Here is a 21,753-nt window from a genome sequence, read left to right as displayed (position 1 = left end):
TTGCGCAAGAACTCTCAGCCAGTGTAGACAGGCAGCAAGTATTGGCGCAAAAGTGGCTGCTTTTGCGCAAGATCGCACCAATGTAGACACAGCCCATGTGTTTTTGTCGATGTTAACTAAAGCCTTGATCTTGCAAACATTTACATGCAAACATTTATTCATGTGAGTTTACTGGATCCAGGTCGAATTTATTATCTGATCCTGCACCCATTCTTACTGGGTGCTTTGCGATTGCCTTCCATGAGGAAGCACTTTTAAGGGATGTTAAGACATGTGTTGCCTGTTAAGACATGTGTTGCTACAGGAGTAATAAATACTAAAGGTAATTTACTAAATCAGTTAGGTGTGAAAAGGCTGTTAGTTGGCTTTCCATATATAAACAGTTTCAAATAAAGCATTAGACAAAGATGAGCTAATGACTTGGGCAAAAGAGCAAATTTTCCACATAGTTTATAAAACCTACTGGAAGTGTGAAGAAAAATTCTCCAGCTGCCAAGGCAAGTGAAAAATCATCATCATCATCATGGAAGAAACCTCACATTAAAAGCGCTCACTGTCCGCACCACTAGCACCAGGACAGGAGGAGATCACATCTAAAGAGGGTCTAGTTCTCTCAGTATTCTCCCTCCTTGGTGAGGCACGGTCCTGCAAACTCAGTGGAGCCCTGACAGAGTTGCCAACCTTGCAGGACTGCCCTGGAGTCTCCAGGAAGTAAAGACGAGTTTTAATTAAAGACTATGCCACGTGATGAAACCTCCAGAAATACAGTCAGCCCTAACTGGCAACATTCACCCTTTCTGATCCAAGGAGTGAGCCTGACCCCAGCGAGTGAAGCCAGTGGGAGTTTAGCCATTGATTATTTACCCCCTTCCCCATGTGCAGGTGTGTGTGGGGCTCGGAGCAGTAGCTCCCTCCACCCCTATGGGCTCATGTCTGAATCCCAGCGACCCTTCCCTCGCCCCTCAGCTTGTGGGGAGCTCCACGGTGCAGGGCAGGGAGCGGGGTGTTGCCACTCCCACCCCCTCAACTCCTGCGTTCGCCAGTGCAACCCGGAGCCCCTTGCTCTCGCCCCCTCCCCGCACAAGCGAGGCAGCCTGGCCCCGCCGCTGGGTGTGTGTGTGTCACATTGTCCTCTGATCCCTCCCAGTGTGAGGCTCCTGTCCTGTGCCCGTCCCGCGCTCTCCAGGATCCAGGACTCACCCGGCTGCAGCTATTCCGAGGCCACAGCAAGACTCACCGCCCCTGCCCCTGACTGAGCTGCACCGGGAACACCTGCTTCCGTCACCCTCAGTAGCGGGCACCATACCGAGCCCCTGCCTCGCGCCGTGTGTGACCCTCCCCCTTCCCCGCCAAGCACGCGCAGCGCCTTGTCTTCAGGAGCCGTTAACGGTCCCGCCGCGCGCGCCCCGCGGTGGAGCCTCCAGCTTCTGCTGCTGGCCGGGCCGGCCAGGGCGGTGGAGGGGCACAACCCCCCAGCGCAGCGCTAGCAGCAGCAGCAGCAGCAAGGCGAGGCCCTGGGACTGGGATCCTGGGAGGAGGGGTGGGACCAAACCCAGCCAGCCAGCCACTCAGAGGGAGAGAGCTGTGTCTCCCCAGCAACGGGCCTGGCTGGCCAGGGCTGAGCCTCCTCCCTCCTTGCTGGTCATTATCTCTCCTCCCCCCTCCCCCGCCAAGCTCTGAGGCTGAGCCAGCCCCCCTCGCCCACCCTGCAGGCTGGGATTTGGGGAGGGGGTGTGTGGGAAGGTCCTTTATTGGCCTCATTTCCTCCCCTTCAACCCTCCCCCCCCCCCGCTTTCCTGCCACACTCCACCCAGAATTGAGCTAGTGTAACTAGAAGGAGGTGATTCTCCTGCTCCCTTCTGCTGCTGCTCTGTAGGGGATGCAGGCATCTCCTCTCTGCCCAGATTTCAGGCAGAGCTTTTAGGCAAGGAGAAGATTATTTGATCGAAGGAGAGGGATTTTTTGAAGGGGCTAACCTATATCTACAGTATTTTGTGAGGGGGAGGGAGTGTTTGGCCACTGACCATGGGGAAGGACCAGGAACTGCTGGAAGCTGCTCGCACTGGGAATGTGGCTCTCGTGGAGAAACTCCTGTCGGGGAGGAAAGGAGGGATCCTGGGCAGTGGATCTGGAGCTATTCCCCTATCCAGCTTACTGAGGTAGGGACATGATTCCCCAGCAGCATCTAGGGATATTAACCTCCTCCTCAGCATCACCATCAGCCTCATCACCATCCTCATCCTCGTGCCGGTATTCTTCATAGCATCCATAAATTGTTAACTGTCACAAGTACAGTGTGTCAGTGTGTAAAGTCACTGCCATTCCTTATATTAATACATAAGAATTTTGAATTTTTTGCCTTCAGTGTGTCAGCAGGGTACTACTTGTTTCTGCTGTATTACTAGCATTCATGCTGAATTTATGCAATTTATTGGGTGGATTGCTTTGCACAATGGTGCAATCACTCTCATGTTTCTTTTATAATCGTATCTTATTTCAATTATTTTTTAAAATATGTGTGTTGTTAATGACAGGGAAGCTATTGTGTTTGTAGTTATATGGAAAAAGCCACAACTTCTCACACTCTCACCCAGTTATTACCCTTGCTTGCAGAAGAAATTAACCATGCCATGGCAATGAGTCTGTACAATGAAGAAAGTGAACCTCTCATCGAGAGGTTCATCAGCATAGAGTTAGGTGTAAAACTTATGGAGCAGGTTAGGTAATAGCAGTGGTATTTTAAAAGTATCTGGATTTAGTTGACTAAAATTGGCATAGTGGTCATGTCTGAGTGAAAGGAATCAACTTTAGACTTTAGTCATATGTCATGCAGTATGTAACAGTGCTTTTGATGTTAAGTTTCATCATGTTGCAAGTGAGAAGTGCATTATCACAAGCACTTATGACATTTGACATTTTTCAAATAAGAAAAGGTCTGCAGCACACAATTTGCTGCCAGACATACTAGACCCAGCACAGCAAGGTAGAATGAATTGAAACGCTATTGACTTAAAACTTGAACTAATCATTAAATGTGTTCTACCGGAAGAAAAGAAGCAGACCCAGATTAATGGAAATTCTTTAAATGGAAGGCTAGAAAGGTTAACTCATTTGAGATTCTACTGCCAGTGCATCTCTATTTTCCAAGACCCGGGCCACTTTATTTATATTGCATATGATATTTTCCATTGTAGAAATAGTAATATTCCTGTCAAAATTATACCAATTTAACTTTTATTTTTTATTTAAAAAATTTAACAGCAGTAAACAATAGTTTAAATATCCACACAGTTTATCAAAGTTCAGTGATGCCATAGTGGTCACAGCGACAATTAACTTTTATTTAATTATTGCTATGTTGGCTATAGTTAAAATACATTTGTACAATTGCCTTTGGTACCATAATTGAATAGCATGCTTAGCAAAAAAGATGTTAGATAATTGCTTGAATTTAGATGATAAGCATCACTTATTAAAATGTGATTGATATTTCTTTGTAACAACATAATTTTACCAAAATGAAGTTCATTTCAGTGCAATGATTAATTATGTACTACTTCAACTGGATATATTTATGTTTTTTTAGAGCTGTCCCCTATGCTCTGTTCTTGCATGGTTACTTTCTTATTGTAAATTACAAGTCCTATAAATCTCTGCAGGAAAGTGTGTTTGCTTGTGTTTTTCTGATTATAAATGATTGGCATATTAGGTGCTTTTATAATCTGGTTTGTATAATGTACAAAAGGGTATAACAGAAAATCGGTTAATGGGTTATGGTAGTCGTTGATTATTAGTGGCAAAGCAAACATTTCATACAGTATAAAGTCAGGTAATGTTATTTTTCTACAGTAGGCACTTTGGTTTGTTTAACTGTAATGCAGGGTAAGTAGCATATTATTGTGACTGTGAAACTTTTAATGTTATGTTTCAAAACAAGATGGATACATTTTTCAGTCATTTTAAAAATAAAGAAATGTAAACAGGAAATTGAGCAATTTCAGAAATAAAAACATAACGTACAACAATTTAAAAAAATGATGAAAGAATTAAAAGTTGAGCTGATAGGTTAAAGTGTGAATCTGTGGACTCTGTCCTGTGCTCACTTAAGGGGGGGACAGGATAACTCAGTGGTTTGAGCAGTAACCTTCTAAACCAACGGCTGTGAGTTCAATCCTTGGGCTATTTAGGGATCTGGGACAAATCTGTCAGGGTTGGTACTTTATCCTGCCATGAGGGTAGGGACTGGACTCAATGATCTCTCAAGGTCCCTTCCAGTTCTATGAGATAGGTATATCTCCACTTACTACTGGAGGTTACATTTTCACCAGGACTAGTCACAGTAGTATATAGAGCTGAACAAAATTTTTCAACTAAAACATTTTTGGTAAAAAATGAAGATTTGGCAACAAAATATTTTGTGAATTTACATCAATTTTGCCAGAATACTTTCATTTAAAAAAAAACATTTTTTTTCAACTTTTTAAAAAAGAAATGTCAGTTTTTAATTCTAAGAAGCATTTTTTTATATTTTTTATTTTAGAAAAAAAAATGATGCTCCAAATCAAAATAAACCCCAGAGTTGGGGTTACAGCCTGCAACAGAGGCACCGAGAGCTGCTCAGCTCTGGGAAAGCTCAGCCACAGAGACTTGACATGGCCTCAGGTGCGCAGCTCCAATGGGTTCAGAACGCCAGAGAAATCCTTCTTAGTTTTATACAGAGCAAGCTCATAAGTTTGCTCCCTTTATCAATGAAGGAGAGAGATGTACAGTTGTTGTCCCCCACAGCTAAAAATTATTTACACTGAGTTTAATCTGCTATATGTTTAAGAGAGTTTGTGCATCTGTCTGTCTCCCTGTGTCTCCATTTGTCTGTGAGTCCATTTGTTCAAGAACTCCTAAATGGTAAGAGCTAGGACCAGCAACTTTGGTACACAACTTCCTCTTATCATAACATAAAGCAAAGTCAGGGTTTGGTTGTGCCAGGACAATGGGATGTGCATGTTATGTGATTGTTTCTCATCAAAAGGAAATGACTACACTGAGGCAGCAAACACAGGGACAAATACTCCAGAATGACCAAAGGAGGACAGCAAGTGCTCCAGCCCCGCAGAGCAGTCACTGGCCAACATCATGGCCCCTGCCAACCTGGCCAGCCATGGCTGTGGAGAGCAGCCACTGGCTGAATTGCATGGCCCCACCACTCTGTGCTGCCCTGGAGAGCAGCCAGTAGGCAGGCCATGTGGCCTCAGCTGCCATGGGGTGGGGAGAAACCGGCAGGCAGGCTGCAATGGCCTCTGTCGCCCTGGGTCGGCCTCGGGGAGTAGCCACCAGTTGCCCCCATGCCCTGCCCTGAGCCCCCTCACTTCTTCCACCCCCCTTCCCTGACTCCTGCATCCTCACTCCCTGCCTTGGTGCCTACATCTCCCACCCTTTGCATTTCTCCTTCAGTAGTACCACCCTACTGGGGATGGAGGAGCGTGCCTCTCCTATATGGTAGGCAGGGGACATAAGGAGGAGAAAGGAAATAAGTGGCTGGGGGGAGTTGCTAGGATGGGGAGAGGAGTTTAGGACATTCCGTCTGTCAGATGGACTGTGGCAGCCGGGAGAGGAGAGGAGAGGAGAGGAGCTACTCTGATTACAGCAGCTAGTTAGACATTCAGGACTCTCTCCCAGCCCCCAGCTCTGGGGCAAGAGGAGCAGGCTGCATGGGATAGATGGGGGAAAGGGGATAGGTGGGTGCTGGCATTGGTGTGATGGGGGTGGGGACTTTGTTTGTAGTATGTCCTCTGACGCCCAGCTGGGTTGCAGCTGCTGGTGCCTGCAACTCTGAGAGGCAGGACTCTCGCAGCCCCCATTTGGGCTGGGACCAAAGGGAGCAGATTGCACAACGGTAGGTGGGTTAAAGAAGGGATGGATAGTTGCCAGCATCTGTGTGGTGAGGTAGGGGTGGAGAGTTTGTTTGGGGCATCATGACTCCCATCTGGTACAGGGGAGAGAAACGGGACTCTCTCCTGTGCTGGGGTTGGGGGAGAAGGCTGCATGAGGGGTACAAAAATATTAGGTGGGTTATGCTGGCATGCTGGGCTTCATGGGAGATGGGGTGCTGCCAGGGAATCTCTGTTATCTCAATGCAACAAAGGGAGCTTAGTCCAAGTACATCTTCCCTTTTCTTGTTGAGGCTGGAGTGAGGAGGAGTTGGTATTAATTACCAACTGTTACAAGATCTGAAATATGCCAGGAATAATACGATGGGGTGAAGAATATTGTAGCAGCCTGCTATATTCTACTGTTAGACTTATAGAGCAAACACAAATCAGTGAATCCTCTGCATTTTTAGATCAAAATATTTTTCGCCTAATATCAGGAGAGAAAGATAAAGAGCTTGATTTTGGCAGTGTCGAGTTTGTTAATAGGTAACCATCTGCCCTGTGATGTTAGAAAGCCTGGGCTAAAATTTAATTTGTTTGGAAGGAGACAGATCCAGAACAGAGAAGTAAAGAGGACTGAGAGGGTGTGTCTACAATGCACCCAGAGCTCAAAATAAGCTATGCAATTTGAGCTAAGCAAATTGTGTAGCTTATTTCAATTTAATTTTGAAATACCTTATTTCAAATTTGGCACTGTGTACGCAGTACTTATTTCAAAATAAATCACTATTCTGAAGTGTCCCTTACTCCTTGTGGAATGAGGCTTACAGGGACATCGGAATAGCGAGCCCATTATATTTCAAAATAACGGGTGAGCTCAAAAGACTTGGAATAGCTATTTCGGAATACTTCTGGTATCCTGAAATAACACTGCAGTGTAGATGTAGCCCAAGAGTCTGCATTAGCAGATCTTATTGCAGATCTGACTTCAATTGTATTGGAGTTTTTTTATTGTAAAACGTTTAGGCTACTTTTGTAGATAAGAATTTGGGGTTTAGTGAATGAATACTGGAGCAAAAGGCCTAGTTCATGACATTTGCTTGATTACATTTCAAACAAAGTTTACATAGGTGTTAATGGCTTAAGGTAAGAAAGAAAAAGATTCTTTTCACGGAATTTTTTTGAGCATTGTAGATATTTGACAACTTTGATCTTAATGTTTTTTTTTAAATCTCGTGTTACTAAATCATATATCGTAAACTGTTGAAATGGAAAGAACTTTATCATGGATCCTGTTCATTTGTTTGGCCTTTCAGTTAGAATTGGATTCCTGACAAGTGATTTTCATTAAGTTTTAGAATTTGTTTTGGAAGGGGTATTGGCATTAAGGCCAGAACTTTGGTGCCTGGTATAGTTCTGGCTCTTATGAGTCAATGGGCGAACTCAGGAGTGGCATGCACTAGGTGTGAAGCTAGGTCTTTTATAAGATGAAGACTTTATTTGCAAGCTCTCTGAAGCATGGATCTGTCTACCAATTCTGAAGCCATGTGTTAATGTGCTCTGGGGCTTCTACTCTTTGAGTTGGTGACATACAATGTGAAAGTTTCAAACCAGAACTTGTATCTGCTTTTATAGGTCTCTGTTTCATTTACATAGCATAGATCCTAAACATTCATTTAAAATACCCATAACCAACCACCTTATGTTTTACTTCCCTCTCTATTTTCAGTATTGTCTGTTGTTTGTGGCTTTGTTTGCGGTCTGTGTTGCTTTATTACTTATTTTTACTGTTCTATGACTGTGCACTATTAATCAAATTAAGAGTTGACATTCCAGAGAAACTGTATACACCTGAGTGAATGCCTTTTACTCTTCTTTCCAGGGTCAGTAAATATTGTATTAATATTTGCAAGGACAGCATGACTATTTCTATTTGACTCATAGATGTATTTATCATATTAAAGCTGAGCTATGTACAGATAATATGCATACAAGAGGGATAGTTTTGTGAACTACGAAAGTCTGTAGCATGCTAGTAGTTTGGCAGATGCTTCATTTTTTTGAGAGCAGCTTTAGTGGAGATTCTGAAGATTTAGTAGTCTATGGGAGCAGGTTTTTAATTGGGGCTAAGGTGCATATTTTTTATGCTTGTACTTAGTGGCCATATCTTTGATTTATTTATATAGCTGTTTTCAGTATGCCTCATTTTGGTGAGTTTCCTAGCTTGAGTTGTTAGAAAGGATGATAATACATGGTAGTGTTAATTTTCTTTTTATTTAATTTCATATTAAATACACCTCTTAAGCAGTGCTCCTTGTTAATTATCCCTTGTTTTAATATTTTTTTCTTCTTCCACACCTATGAACTGTTTAAAATATATACTTATATCTAGGTTTTTTGTTTGCACACACGACCTCAATATTGGTGTTGCACATAATACATTTCAAACCACCCAAAAGAAAATTCAGTCCACCCAAATGATGGAAAATGTTAGAGGGAACATTGATGGGAAGAAGATATGCAACTCTCAGTAGTGAAAGAACAGGTTAAGGACTATTTAGAAAGGTGGACATGAGAGAGAGTTGGCTGATGTGATTGCAGAGCCATTGGCCATTATCTCTGAAAACTCTTAGAGATCGGGGGAGATCCCAAAGAATTGGAAAAAGGCAAATGTAGTGCCCATCTTCAAAAAAGGGAAAGAAAGGAATCTGGGGAATTAGGGTATGTCTGCACTACAGCGTTATTTCAAAATATCTTATTTTAAAATAGTTAATTCGAAATAAGTTATTTCAAAATAACGCATCTACACACAAAATGCATTTCAAAATAGCATTTGGTTATTTTGAAATAGCGCGTCCACACTGAGTGGACGCTGAATCGCATTTAAGGCCGGCTGGAACCAGGTCTGGCAGGGCATCAGGTGAGGAGTTACTTCGTGTGGCTGCTGCCTGAGGCTATCTGAAGCCTGTGCTTAAAGGGACACCACCTGCCCCCCCTTCCCCGGACAGCTGGTTCTCAGGTTTCCCTGCTTGCTTGCTTACCTCGATGAGGGACAGCAAAGCATTTTGTCTCTGTGTGCTTTGGTTGCCCTCACTCGGGACACCACAGCAGTCTGCAACATGGAGCCAGAGCTGCCCCTGGGCACTCTGGTGGTTCTCATGGACACATTGCTGCGAGCCTGGATGCACTTTCTGCAGGCTGCCATCTGGGAGGTCCATCAGGGGACTGTCAGTATCCAGGAGGCCCTGCAGGAGAGCTTCCACCCTGAGAAGTGCTAAGAGCCTCCCTGGTCTGCCCCACTGGGGGTTTGTGCCTCATTCCTCCCTCACGCCCTTCTACTTACCCCTCCCTAACCCCCCTTCCTGATGTCAAATAAAATACACGTATTTTCATGAACACAAACTCTCTTTATTTAACAAAATTGGGGGGACGGGGAATGAAACTCTGGTGAGACTGTGGAAAGGAGGTGGGAGAAGAGAGAAAAGAGGCTGGGGGGGGGGGGGAGGGAGAAACCTGAGAGGATGGAGCTGGAAGAGGGAAGCAAGAGGAATAAGGGGGAGGGAAAGCTCAGGGCTGGGGGTCTCGCCGAACCAACTTGATTTTCATGCAGACCTGCTCCTGCATTCGCATGTGGCTTTTGGTGGCCAGGCTGGCAGCTATCCAGCCATAGACGGCCACGTTCCTCCATCTAGTGCGGAGATCATAGACGTGGGGGCATCCCCCCCAAACCTGAATAAGGTCCATGATCTCCACCCTGGACCAGGAAGGCGCCTGCCTTCTCTGGGCCCTGGCAGGCACCTGCGAGCTGACAGACTGCTCCTGGGGAGTGGTGGAGGGCTGGGTGCCAGTGGCTTGCTGGCTCATGTTTTGGGGCCACTGGGTATGGGGCAGTGACTGCAGGTTCTGGGCTGGTTGGCTTGGAGCTGGCACAGGCACTGTGGCCAGTGTCAACCCCTTTAAGGACTCCGTGGAGGGGGGAGGGAGAGAAGTGTTTTTGGTTGAGGCCGGAGTGGCCACCAGGGCACCATGAGAAAGCTGGAGGCTCCCTATTTCGATATAAATGTCTACACGGCACTTATTTCGAATTTGGCATTATTCCTCATGGAATGAGGTTTACCAAATTTGAAATAAGCACTCTGCTATTTCGAATTAATTTCGAAATAGCGGTTTGGCTGTGTAGTCTCTAGTAAAGTTATTTTGAAATAATGGCTGTTATTTCGAAATAACTTTGCTGTGTAGACATACCCCTAGAGATCAGTGAGCCTTACCTCAGTATTTGGAATAATCATGGAGTAGGTCCTCAAGGAATCAATTTTGAACCACTTGGAGGAGAGGAAAGTGATCTGGAACAATCAAGATGGATTCACCAAGGGCAAGTCATGCCTGAGCAACCTGATTACCTACTATGATGAAATAACTGGCTCTGTGGATATGGGGAAAGCAGTGGATATGATATAATTTGACTTAAGCAAAGCTTTTGAGATAGTCTCCCATAGTATTCTTGCTGGCAAGTTAAAGAAATATAGCCTGTATTAATGGACTATAAAGTGGATAGAAAGCTGGCTAGATAGTCATGCTCAACAAGTAGTAATCAATGGTTCAATGTCTAAATGGCAGCTGGCATCAAGTGGAGTGCCCTAGGAGTGGTCCTGGGGCCAGTTTTGTTCAACATCTTCTTTAATGATCTGGATGATGAGTTGGTTTACACACTCAGAAAATTTGTGGATGACTCTACGCTATGGGGAGAGGTAGGCATACTGGAGGGTAGGGATAGAATTCAGAGTGACCTAAACAATTTGGATGTTTGGGCCAAATGAAATCTGATGAGGTCAACAAGGACAAGTGCAGAGTCCTATACTTAGGCTGGAAGAATCCCACCATAAATTGCTACAGGTTGGGGACTAAATGGCTAGGTAGCAATTGTGGGCAATGAAAATAATTAGGAGGGCAATGAAAATGATTAGGAGGCTGGAGCACATGAGCACATGACTTACAAGTAGAGGCTGAGGGAACTGGGATTATTTAGTCTTCAGAACAGGAGAACGAGGGGGGATTTGATTGCAGCCTTCAAACCCCTGGGTCTGACTCTACCTTGTCTCTTGGATCTGGCATTTGGTATATGAGCCTGATTCTAATCCTCAATTTAATTCCTGGATTTGACTTTTATTTGACCCTGGCTAGGGTAATTGGCATATGACTCTGGTGCTGACACTCAACTTCATTCCCCACCCAGGATATCTGCTTTGCCCACTAAACCTGATTCTTGCTCTCACTGAGGGCAGACTGTCTGTGAACTGCTCCTGAGCAATTAAATCAAGCAGCTGATCAGAGGTGTTTATCCCTTTACTCTCTCTCTATTTTTTCAAACAATCCACTATTTTATGCACATGTTCCACAGGACCTAATTTACCAGTCTTGAGGCTCTTGAATTTGAGGTGATGCTTCTCTAGTGTGATTTGAAAAATGTTAATAGGGATGTTAGCTGTTGTACAATTGAATAGTTGTGTAACTGCATAAAATATTATCGGTTACACAACTATTCAGTAGTCCCTGGGAGTGGGGCCAGCAGCTGTATCAGAGGCAGCAGTGTAGGGTGGCAGGCAGGAGCTAGTCTGCTAGAGGAGCCAGTTTAAAAACCAACTCCCCTCGCGGACTGGCTACCTGTCACCCTGTGCTGCTACCTTTGATATAGAGGCAGCAGCATGGGGTGGCAACAGGCCCTGTCTGTGGGATGTCTGAGCTCTCCATGGACAGAGGCTGCTTGGACCCCCTGTGGACAGGAACTGCTGCCACGAAGCAGCCTCTGCTTACAGCGGGCCCAGGATGTCTCTGTCTGCGGGGAGCTCAGACCCCCTCATAGACAGAGGCAGCAGCATGGTAATGGGGGCAGGCAGCACCATGGAGCTGGTGCTGGGGGAAACTGGCTTTTAAGCTGGCTTCCTCCAGCATTGGCTCCTGCTCCTCCCCCTTGCTGCCTCTGACACAGAAGCACCAAGGTGTGGGGAAAATGCAAGTAGTTGACAAGATTAACCGATAAACCTAGGCTTATCGGTTAATCATATAGATGAGTACAAATTGCCATCCTTAATTTTTAATAGAAACAGAGCTTTCGAAAGTGAAAGTAGTTGGGACGTGTTTTTTCGCAACCCCCCCCTCCCGTTTTTTTGAAAAGCTGCTCTTCTTCAAAAAATGAGCTCTGCTTTTGAAAGTGAGATTGGAAGAAGATATGCAAATTCCTGCAGAATTTGCATAGCCTCTTTTGAAACTTCAGCATAGTCTAGACGAGCCTATAGCCTCATTTACAGCCTTATTAAACACCTGTAAAGTTTACAGTTAGCTTGGAGATCACAACAGTCATTCTTCAGTCAGCAGGGGATATTATGTACACTGTAGAACCTTTTGAAGTGCTTAAATATTTTTCAGTGCAATCTGTCTTCCTGTAATTTGGGCATAATTTGTCCCAGTTATGTGGTCTTTGGAGTGGAGAAGTACCCGGTGCCTGAGGTATTCTGTCCTTTTTCCAGTATGTTCATGGCATACAGTCTCTCCTTTCTGAGGCTTCTGCTTCTTGGGCTTTGCACTTTCTGTCTTCTAGCTTCAAGGTTCTCTGATGTGTAGCTCTCTCTGCTCCCTATTCTCTGCTCTTTCCATTACTGCCTGTTTCTCTGAGGTCACCCACATCTAGTATTCCCAGTTCTTTGCTGATTGCCTTTAGCCATCTCCAAGCTGCTCAGCTTTATCTGTGGAGCAGTTATGCTGGGGGCAGTGCCTACATTCATTGTATCTTGCTTCATGAGGGAAACATCTCAATTCCTCAGTGTTTTTCCCTGCAGTGACTAATCCCTGAGCTGGGCATTGCTTCTGTAGCTGAAGCTTATTCAGTTTGGATTATATTTCTGGTCTGCTGATTTTGTGGTTTTTCTGTGTTCTATTTCCCTTACTCAACATAAACAAATAAAAAATACCTAGCTTTTTTATTGACTGATTCCAATCATTTTATTTGTGAATCTCTTACAATCTAATATACAAGTGCTTGGAGTTATGATCCTTACCTAATCTGCAAACTGGGTGTAAGATCATGCTAACTATGCCACTGTGACACTCCATTAGGTGTACTCGGTGTTGCAAGGCACCTTAACAGCACCAACCCTTAGCATGAGGAAATCTTTTTTGTGTCTGCCATTGATCTGCTGTGAGCAAAAAACACTATCTACCAGGCCTCACTCTCTTCATGCAGGTTATCAAAAGGCATATGGCAACCCCCAAATCATAAGAGTGTTCCCTGTCATGTACAGTCCCTGTGACAGACTACTGGCTAAGCTAGAGCTCTGCCACTACAGCCTGGCTGAAAAGGCCAAATGGAAGCCACCTGAGGAAGCCCATATCTGAAGGGCTAATGGAAGCAGCTGTGGGCCTCATTAGCCAGAGGGCTATATAAGACAACCAGAGGAGCCAGAGTCCAGCTGAGTGTGGTCCCAAGCTAGAAGGAGAGGATGGGTGAGTTTGCTGTGAACGAAAGCTCTGTAAATAGAAGGTGGTGGGAAATTGGTACTGACAATAAAAGGCACAGGTGACTGCACCAAGAAGGGGTCCCAAGGCAAGGGGCCTGAACAAGGACCTTGCCACACCCCTTATCCACTAAATGCTCACAAACTTAGCAACTCTGCTGTTCCTGCACTCCCTAGAGATGGCCTTGCCTGGATTACTATTTTTAGTCTTACTAGAGATGTGAAGGACTAGTCAACTATCCAGTAAGCACATACTTATAGTATAGCCTATTGACTAGTTGCTTCCCCCCACCCTTGCTGCCTTTGTCGGAAAAAGGCAGCAAGGGTGGGGGGAAGAAAAGGGGGTACTTCAAAGTGGCTGCACCATGTGGAGCCTGGCGCCAGACCTTGGGCTCCACGCAGCACTGCCACTTTGAAACACCATGTGCAGCCCAGGGCCAGCTAGGGTGTCCCCAAGCTGCACGTAATGTTTCAAAGCAGCAGTGCTGCATGGAGCCCAGGGTCAGTGGGTGAGTCTCCATCTGATCCCAGGCTCCATGGGCTGCTGCCACTTTGAAATGCCATGAGGAGCCTGACGCAGGGCTCCCTGAAGCATTTCAAAGTGACAGTGCCACATGGAGTCCAGGGTCAGCAGTCCCCAGCTGACTCCGGGTTCCACAGAGCGCTTCAAAGGCAGAGGCACCCTATGAACTAATCGAATAGTCAATGAAAAATCTACTAACCCTAGAACCCCAGAAGAGTTAATCTGGCCTGAGGCCTTGAACCTCAGTCCTCTCTGCCCTTCCCTCCACCATGGGGCTGAAGGACCAGGGGAGTGAGGTGTTTCAGTTGGGGGCCACATCAGAGAGGTTTGGGGGGTTTTGGAGGGTTATTTGCTTCTCACTTGTGTGGTACCTTTGGCGGACCCTCTCCCATGCTTAATGAAATGGATTTATGGATACAATTATGCATAACTCAAAGTTCTTTTTCAAGTGGTCCCTGTGGGTGCTCCACTCTAGGTGTCGGGCTCGTCCCAGCACTGCTGATCGGAGGCTTTTCGTAGTTGTAGACAGCCGGACCGCTCATGAGCAGCAGGTGCCGCGTGTCGTTTCTCCCATCGCGTGGTCCGGCCCCTCCGCCAGTTCCTCTCAACCGTTCTAGGTTGCTGACGGAGCTCCGTTGTCTCTCCTCAGAGGCAGCTCCTTTCAATTGAAAAGTTAAAATTTTCCTCAGGTTATTGTTAGTTATTCGTTAGTTAAAACAAACAAACAAACAAAAAGTTAAAGTTAGACGTAGTTAGTCAGTGTTACTGTTATTGTTGCTAAGTTCTAGTTTATTATTACTATTTTAACCCGGTAGAATCAAAATGCCTGGTTCACCAGGGTTTAAGAAATGTTCCCTGTGTAAAGACCCCATGCCAGCATCCGATGGCCACGACGCATGTATACGCTGTTTGGGGGAGTCCCATATACTGAGCAAGTGTGCCCACTGTTCAAAATTAACGGCCAGGGCACATAGGGACAGAGACATGAAGCTCAAGCTCATCCTCTTTGATAAGGCTCTGCAGCCTTCTGAAGCAGCTCAAGGAGACCCCTCTATGCAGTGCAAGCGGAGGTCGTCACCGCTGAGGGAGTCGACTGAGAAGAAAGGGAAGAAAGCTTCCCCAGCGTGATCCCTGGCTGCGGCCCCTCTCTCTAAAGTCAGTGAGGGTGACCAACCGGGAACCTCTGGAACCGGTCGTCAGCCTGCGAAAGAAAAATCAGAGAGGTATAAGCCTTTGGTGCACTCCTCTTCGGTGCCGGCGCCTTCGAGCGCTATTAAGGCGGTGGGGAAGAAAACGGCTCCTCCGACTCACAGGCGGCCACCTACGCAGGTGCCGGATCCAAGGACCTCGGCACTGACGGTGCAACGGCATGGGAGGCATGATACGGCACCGAGGCTGACACCACTTCAATCGATGGCACCGACAGCCCAGTCGGCACCGGGACACCGAACGCCCATGGCGCCGGATACGGTGCCGAGTGACAGCCACACTGCGGTACTGGAGGCGGCACTGCAAACTCTTAAGAAACCAAGTACGGCACCGACGGATCACCGCAGTTCGGTTCCTCATAAGGCACCGGTAGGAGAGTTAGCCTCCCCAGCTTCATCGGTACGGCACTCCCCAATACTGGTTTTGGACGATGAGGATCAAGCCTCAAGACATTCCTCCGTTGATGAGCCCTGCACTTCGCCTTCAGCTGTTCCTACAAAGGCTCAAAGGAAATCGGTTCCAAGAAGGGTGTCCCTGTCTCCCTCACCGATGTTTTCCCCGGCACCGTCTCCATCCCCTCCACAGTACCATTCTCTGCGAGAGCCTCGTTATCAGCGCAGCCCGTGTTCTCCACATTGGCACTTGAGGCCTCACTATACTTATGTGTACAGGCACCCCCTACCGCATTATGGGATGCCTACTAGTAGATCTCGTTCCTCCTCCTCTTCAGATGTCCGAACCAGAGGAGGGTCAGATTTTGGACGAGGATGCCCCTCCGTGCACAGTATCTCCAGCTGACATTTCGTCATCCTCCCCGGACGAGGCCGTATTTCAAGAGGACACTTCACCCCCGGATGATGGTCGAGAATTCCCTTTAAACGGGTAGCGCAGACACAGAATGTCCAGCTGGCGGACGTGCAGACCAAGCAATACAAGCTGCTGAAAAATTTACACCCGAGACAACAGTCAAGAGCAGCACTTCTGATTGATGAGGCCATTCTCGAACCAGCCTCGGAAATCTGGCACACCTCGGCTTCCGCCCCACATACATCAAAGCGGGCGGAAAAGAGATATTTCATCCCTTCCAAGGGTTTGGAGTTTCTCTTTATCCACCCCCAGCCAAACTCTCTGGTACTGGTAGCCCTTAATCGAGCCAACAATCCACAGGTGAAAAATGCAGCAGTGGAGAAAGAGGCCAAAAAACTAGACATCTTCGGTCGAAAAGTTTATTTTTCGTCCACCCTCCTCCTTCGTATTGCCAGTTACGTGGCACTTTTGTCCAACCATGGTTCTATAACATCACCAAGTTGGCAGAGCTTGCCCAGAATGCCTCCGAAGCGGACAAGGCCATACTCCGCGCCGTGGTACAGGAGGGGAACGCTTGCTCTAGAGCTAGTCTACAGATAGTCATGGATGTTGTGGATACTGCCGCCAGTTCAATAGCTATCGCAATATCCATGCGCAGAGCATCATGGTTGGCTGCTGTGGGCGCCCCTAGGGATTTGCAGGCGAAAGTCGAAGACCTTCCTTTCGACAAATTGAAGTTATTCGCAGACAAAACTGATGAGGTGTTACACACTGGAAAGGACTCGCGTATGACCCTACGTACGCTTGGAATATACGTACCACTGTTCCGTCGCCGAAGGTACTTCCCGTATAAGAGATGATATGACTTTCAGTTCCAAAGACAACAACCTCGTCCTTTTCATCAGACTCAATCCAAACAAAGACGGCAGTGTAGACGTCCGCAACCACCCAGGGTGACCAACGTACCGCACACAAAACAGCAGATTTGACTCGCCTGTCGAGGGCGCAAACTCACTAGTCGTTGTTGCCATCACTGCCAATACCATACCCATCTTTCATCATCGCCTTCGGCCTTATTACAATTGTTGGGCCGAAGTAACCACCGACAAATGGGTATTGGAAATAATAAGATCAGGTTTCACCATCCCCTTTGCATCTATACTCCCTACCCATCCACCAACTCCGTCTCTTTTCAGGGACCCCTCTCACGACACTCTTTTGCGACAGGAGGCTCTACGCCTACTTGCCATCGGAGCCATAGAGAGAGTCCCAAAAGAGTTCAAAGGGAGAGGCTTTTATTCCCACTACTTCCTGATGCAAAAGAAGACAGGAGGATGGAGGCCAATTCTTGATCTGCGTCGGTTCAACCGTTATCTGCAGAAAAGACGTTTCAAGATGGTGACTCTGGCGACAATAATCCCATCTCTGAATCACAATGACTGGTTTGCGGCCCTCGACTTGCAGGACGCATATTTTCACATTACGATTCATCTGGCTCACAGACGCTTCTTGCACTTCGTGAGAAACAACGACCATTTCCAATACAGGGTCCTCCCCTTTGGCCTGGTGTCGGCTCCCAGAGTTTTCTCAAAGACTCTAGCGGTCATCGCGGCATATCTCCATTGCCAGTACGTTCTCATATTCCCTTATTTGGACGATTGTCTCATAAAGGCACCAGCGCATCAGGAGACCATGCAAATGATCTCGTTGACCAGAAACACGTTCGATTCTCTTGGCCTTATAATAAACGAACAGAAGTTGACCATTGCTCCCACACAAAATATAAAGTTCATAGGGGCAGTCCTAGATTCTATCACGGCAAGGGCATACTTACCTCTAGACAGGTTTCACTCGATACAAGAACTAGTGAAGGTCCTTGACACCGCTCCAACTGTATCCGTCCATATGTGCCTTCATCTTCTGGGCCACATGGCATCCACCACCTTTGTTGTCCCTCATGCCAGACTTCATTTCAGGGATCTTCAACACTGGTTAGGTTAACACTGTGTAAACGTACCACAAAAGCACAGTATTCACAAGACGGTCACAGTGCAGCCGCATATCCACGATTCCCTGCGTTGGTGGAAGCATACAGGAAACCTCCTTTCGGGAGTCCCATTCCGTTGTCCTCAGCCCTCTGCGCTTATAAGAACAGATGCCTCTCTCATAAGCTGGGGTGCGCATATGGACAATGACCGCATTCAGGGCAGGTGATCCTCCACAGAGAAGACTTATCACATCAATCTCTTGGAGTTACGTGCCATTTTTCTGCCATGCAAGCATTTTCTCCCACGTATACGGCACACCACAGTCTAGATATTCACAGACAACGTGGCGGCGATGTACTATGTGAACAGACAGGGAGGCGCCAGATCTCGTTCCCTCTGCGCCGAAGCAATACGGTTCTGGAATTGGTGCATAAGGAACGATGTAACCATCACAGCGTCTTACTTACCTGGCATCAGCAATGTCATTGCAGATTCGTTGAGCAGACGATTCCCTGTGGCTCACGAGTGGGAGATAAGATCAGACATACTGCATTACATCTTTTCCAGGTGGGGTACGCCGACAGTAGACCTCTTTGCCACAGCACACAATGCCAAGTGTCCCCAGTTCTGTTCCAGAGCGGGAATGGAAAGGGGTTCTCTGGGCGACGCTTTTCTGACCACTTGGCACAGATAGCCCCTTTACGCATTTCCCCCGACAGTCCTAGTCGCAAGGACTCTTGAGAAAATAATGTTTGAGGAGGCGATAGTCATCCTGATAGCACCAGCATGGCCGAGGCAGCCGTGGTACCCACTCTTGCACAGGATGTCGATATGCCCACCATGGACACTCCCTCTTCACCCAGACCTGTTATCACAGGAGGAAGGGGCTCTCCTGCATCCCAGACTTGATTCACTCCACCTCACAGCATGGCTGATAACTGGCTCAAACATGATGAGCACCTTTGTTCACAACGAGTCAAGACAATTTTGATGAGCAGCAGGAAACCTTCGACACAAAAAACGTACCTGGCGAAGTGGCGCAGGTTTGCTCAATGGTATCGAACTGAAAATACGCAACCCCTTGTGTCTCCTTTGTGGCAGGTCCTGGATTACGTTCTCCAGCTTCACGATTCTGGCCTCTCCATGTCAACCCTGAAAGTTTACTTAGCAGCGATCAGTGCCTTCCATGAACCAGTGAGAGGTTGGGGGAGGTTGGGAGGAGGAGGAGGGGAGAACCTGCCACTGGAAGCAGTGCTGGACGGGGGCAATGGGGCTGGCCAGGGAGATGGGGGTGGGGAAATAGGCCAATTGGCGGAAGGGGGGTGGGGAGGGGAGAACTGGTAGCCGGAAGCAAGGCTGGACTGGGGCAGCAATACTGCCCGGGGGAGATCGGGAGGAGAAGTGGGGAAGAACTCATCGGCTGGGAGCGGGTCAGGGGAAGCAGGGCTGCCAGGGGCCATGAGGTCAGGCGTAGCATGGCTGGCCATGGAAGATGGGGGGAGGAGGGGAGAACCAGCCACTGGAAGCAGGGCTGGACTCAGGCAGCGGTGCTAGCCGGGGGAGATCGGGAGGGGAGAACCGGCTGGTCGGGAGGGGATTGGGGGAAGTGGGGCTGGCCGGAGGGGCAGCGGGTGGGGGGGGGGGGAGTGAATCGGGCCCCTCCCCCACACCCCTCGAGTAGTTGTGAACTGTCTGGCTGATAGACACACTCACGCAGCATGAGCACATCTACCAGCTAGGCAGTTTGCAACTACAAACTGATACACCTAATAATAATAAAAATTACCTAATGAGAAAATACCAGGTATTTTATATGTCTGGTATTTTCTCAATTCGTTTCCCGGACAGAAGCCTCAAATACCAGACTGTCCGGTACAAAACCGGACACCTGGCAATCCTACCCTCCTTGCACCCTCCCTCCTAGCAGATACCCTACCCCCAGTCTGCTCCTGCTCCTGCCTCCCAGAGTGCCTGTGTGGTGCTGGGTCCCCAAGCTCTGGCCTGGGCTGGGTGGAGGATGCAGCCAGGTGAAACAGTGAACATTTATTCATTTTTCATTCATTTTTTAATATATGTTTATATTTTTGGGCTGCAAAAAACGGTACTGAAAAAACACCGGGTTCCAACTAAAGTAAAAAGTTTGGGAAACCTTGGTCTAGCCAGCTTTCTGTCCAGCTTACAGTCCATTTATCCAACCCATATTCCTTTAACTTGCTGGCAAGAATATTGTGGCTGACCATATCAAAAGTTTTGCTAAAGCTGCACTGTGGGCTTTGGGAGGACCAGAAACAACATATTTGAATATTCATCATTTGCTTAATGAATATGCAAATATGCAAATGAATGTTACTGGTCCTCCAAAAGCTCGAGAATGGATTTACTGGTCCCTGTGTCAAAAAGTTTAGGAACTCCTGGACTAGAGTCATTTATATTTTGAATTCAGAAGCTGGAAAACAAGGGAATACTATTTGTTTAATTTATCTATATCTATATAATAAGGAAGGAAGTACTTTATTAAAGAAGGTGTCCAAGTTTTATAGATAAAGAGACAGTATAGATAAAAATGTCCCTTTTTTCTTATTTCCAAGTATTTTATGACTTTTCTCTATATGCGTTTATTGTACAACCGTACAGGCTACCAATATATAGGAAATTAGACTGTACTCTACAGATGAATTACAGTTCTGAAGGGTAAGACATTATGATTAAAATTCTTTTAAATGTAATTGCTGCATTGTCAATGTTCATTTGTGTCCATTTCAAGATACCACAAAAGGTGACTAGTTGATCTTTATATCTAGGTCATTTCTGAAAGTAGCTCTCCTCCCCCAACATTGGAAGTATTGACCCCAGGATCCCAATTAAATCTCTGTTCTGGTTTTCTTAATAACATCACTGCCATTTATTTTTAGTGTTCTATTTTCCCAAGTAATTATTTATCCACTTCCATATCCTGCTTGGCATCCCTGTAGCTAATTTGTGAAATTATTCACATAAATAATTTGCAATCACTTGGCTTCCTGTATTGTACACATATACTGCAGCGTAATTTCATATGTAGTCAAGTGGCCAAGTGATCACTCAGGGGCCTTCTTGCATAATGGGGATAAGTAACATTTCAGTGCACCAAATATAAATTTATACATAAACTAAATTAATTTATGTATATTATCAATCAACCTTCTCACCTATTATGAGAAGGTTTTCATTATGAGCTAGGTTGCATATTGGATTATGTGCTTGTGTAAGGAAGTAAGTAGCCCAACGCTTACACTTGTGTGCCCCATGGATATTGGGTCAAGGAGTGTAGGAGTAAGTGACGCTACTCACCCACTTACTTCCTCCATGGAACAAGTAGATATACAGTATTTGGGAGGCAAGGGATAGTTGTGTAATCTACAGTTGTGCTCCTTTTCCCAAATCTCTTGCCAGAATAGTTGAACCAGCATTTGTGATTGGGAGGTTATGGGATGAGGAAAGGGGAAGAAGCAGTTGTTGGTTCAAGTAGTAATTTACTCCTGGTATAGCAAAATGCAGGACAATGTAGCACTTTAAAGACTAACAAGATGGTTTATTAGATGATGAGCTTTCGTGGGCCAGACCCACTTCCTCAGATCAAATAGTGGAAGAAAGTAGTCACAACCATATATACCAAAGGATACAATTAAAAAAATGAACAAATATGAAAAGGACAAATCACATTGCAGAACAGGAGGGGGATGCGGGGGGGGGGGGGGGGGGAGGAAGGAAGGTAAGTGTCTGTGAATTGATGATATTAGAGGTAGGGAGAGTGGGATGTTTGTGAGTTAATGGTATTAGAGGTGATAATTGGGGAAACTGTCTTGGTAATG

At 46.4% G+C, this 21,753-nt stretch overlaps 1 protein-coding gene and 1 long non-coding RNA gene across 7 annotated transcripts in view; one reads left to right on the top strand and one right to left on the bottom strand.

Annotated features, from left to right (window-relative positions):
• The window catches only part of LOC149525595 (uncharacterized), a 53,602-nt gene extending 52,274 nt beyond the window's left edge, over positions 1 to 1,328 (bottom strand). Inside the window, exon 1 of the long non-coding RNA XR_016350260.1 lies at positions 1,201 to 1,328. This is a non-coding gene — a long non-coding RNA (uncharacterized LOC149525595). The remainder of the gene's footprint in view (positions 1 to 1,200) is intronic.
• A 79-nt stretch (positions 1,329 to 1,407) lies between these two features.
• Positions 1,408 to 21,753, top strand: part of ANKS1B (ankyrin repeat and sterile alpha motif domain containing 1B) — an 821,971-nt gene continuing 801,625 nt past the window's right edge. For all 6 annotated transcript variants that reach the window (XM_075933985.2, XM_075933942.2, XM_075933974.2 and 3 more), the window contains exon 1: positions 1,408 to 2,159. In XM_075933985.2, coding sequence (XP_075790100.2) covers positions 2,026 to 2,159 — 134 coding nt within the window. In that variant the 5' untranslated portion in view covers positions 1,408 to 2,025. The remainder of the gene's footprint in view (positions 2,160 to 21,753) is intronic.

The sequence above is a fragment of the Pelodiscus sinensis genome, chromosome 1, assembly GCF_052426305.1.
Source record: "Pelodiscus sinensis isolate ZL-2025 chromosome 1, ASM5242630v1, whole genome shotgun sequence".
NCBI classification, from domain to species: Eukaryota; Metazoa; Chordata; order Testudines; family Trionychidae; genus Pelodiscus; species Pelodiscus sinensis.
Note: the sequence above shows the minus strand (reverse complement) of the source record. Positions and strands in the feature narration are given on the sequence as shown.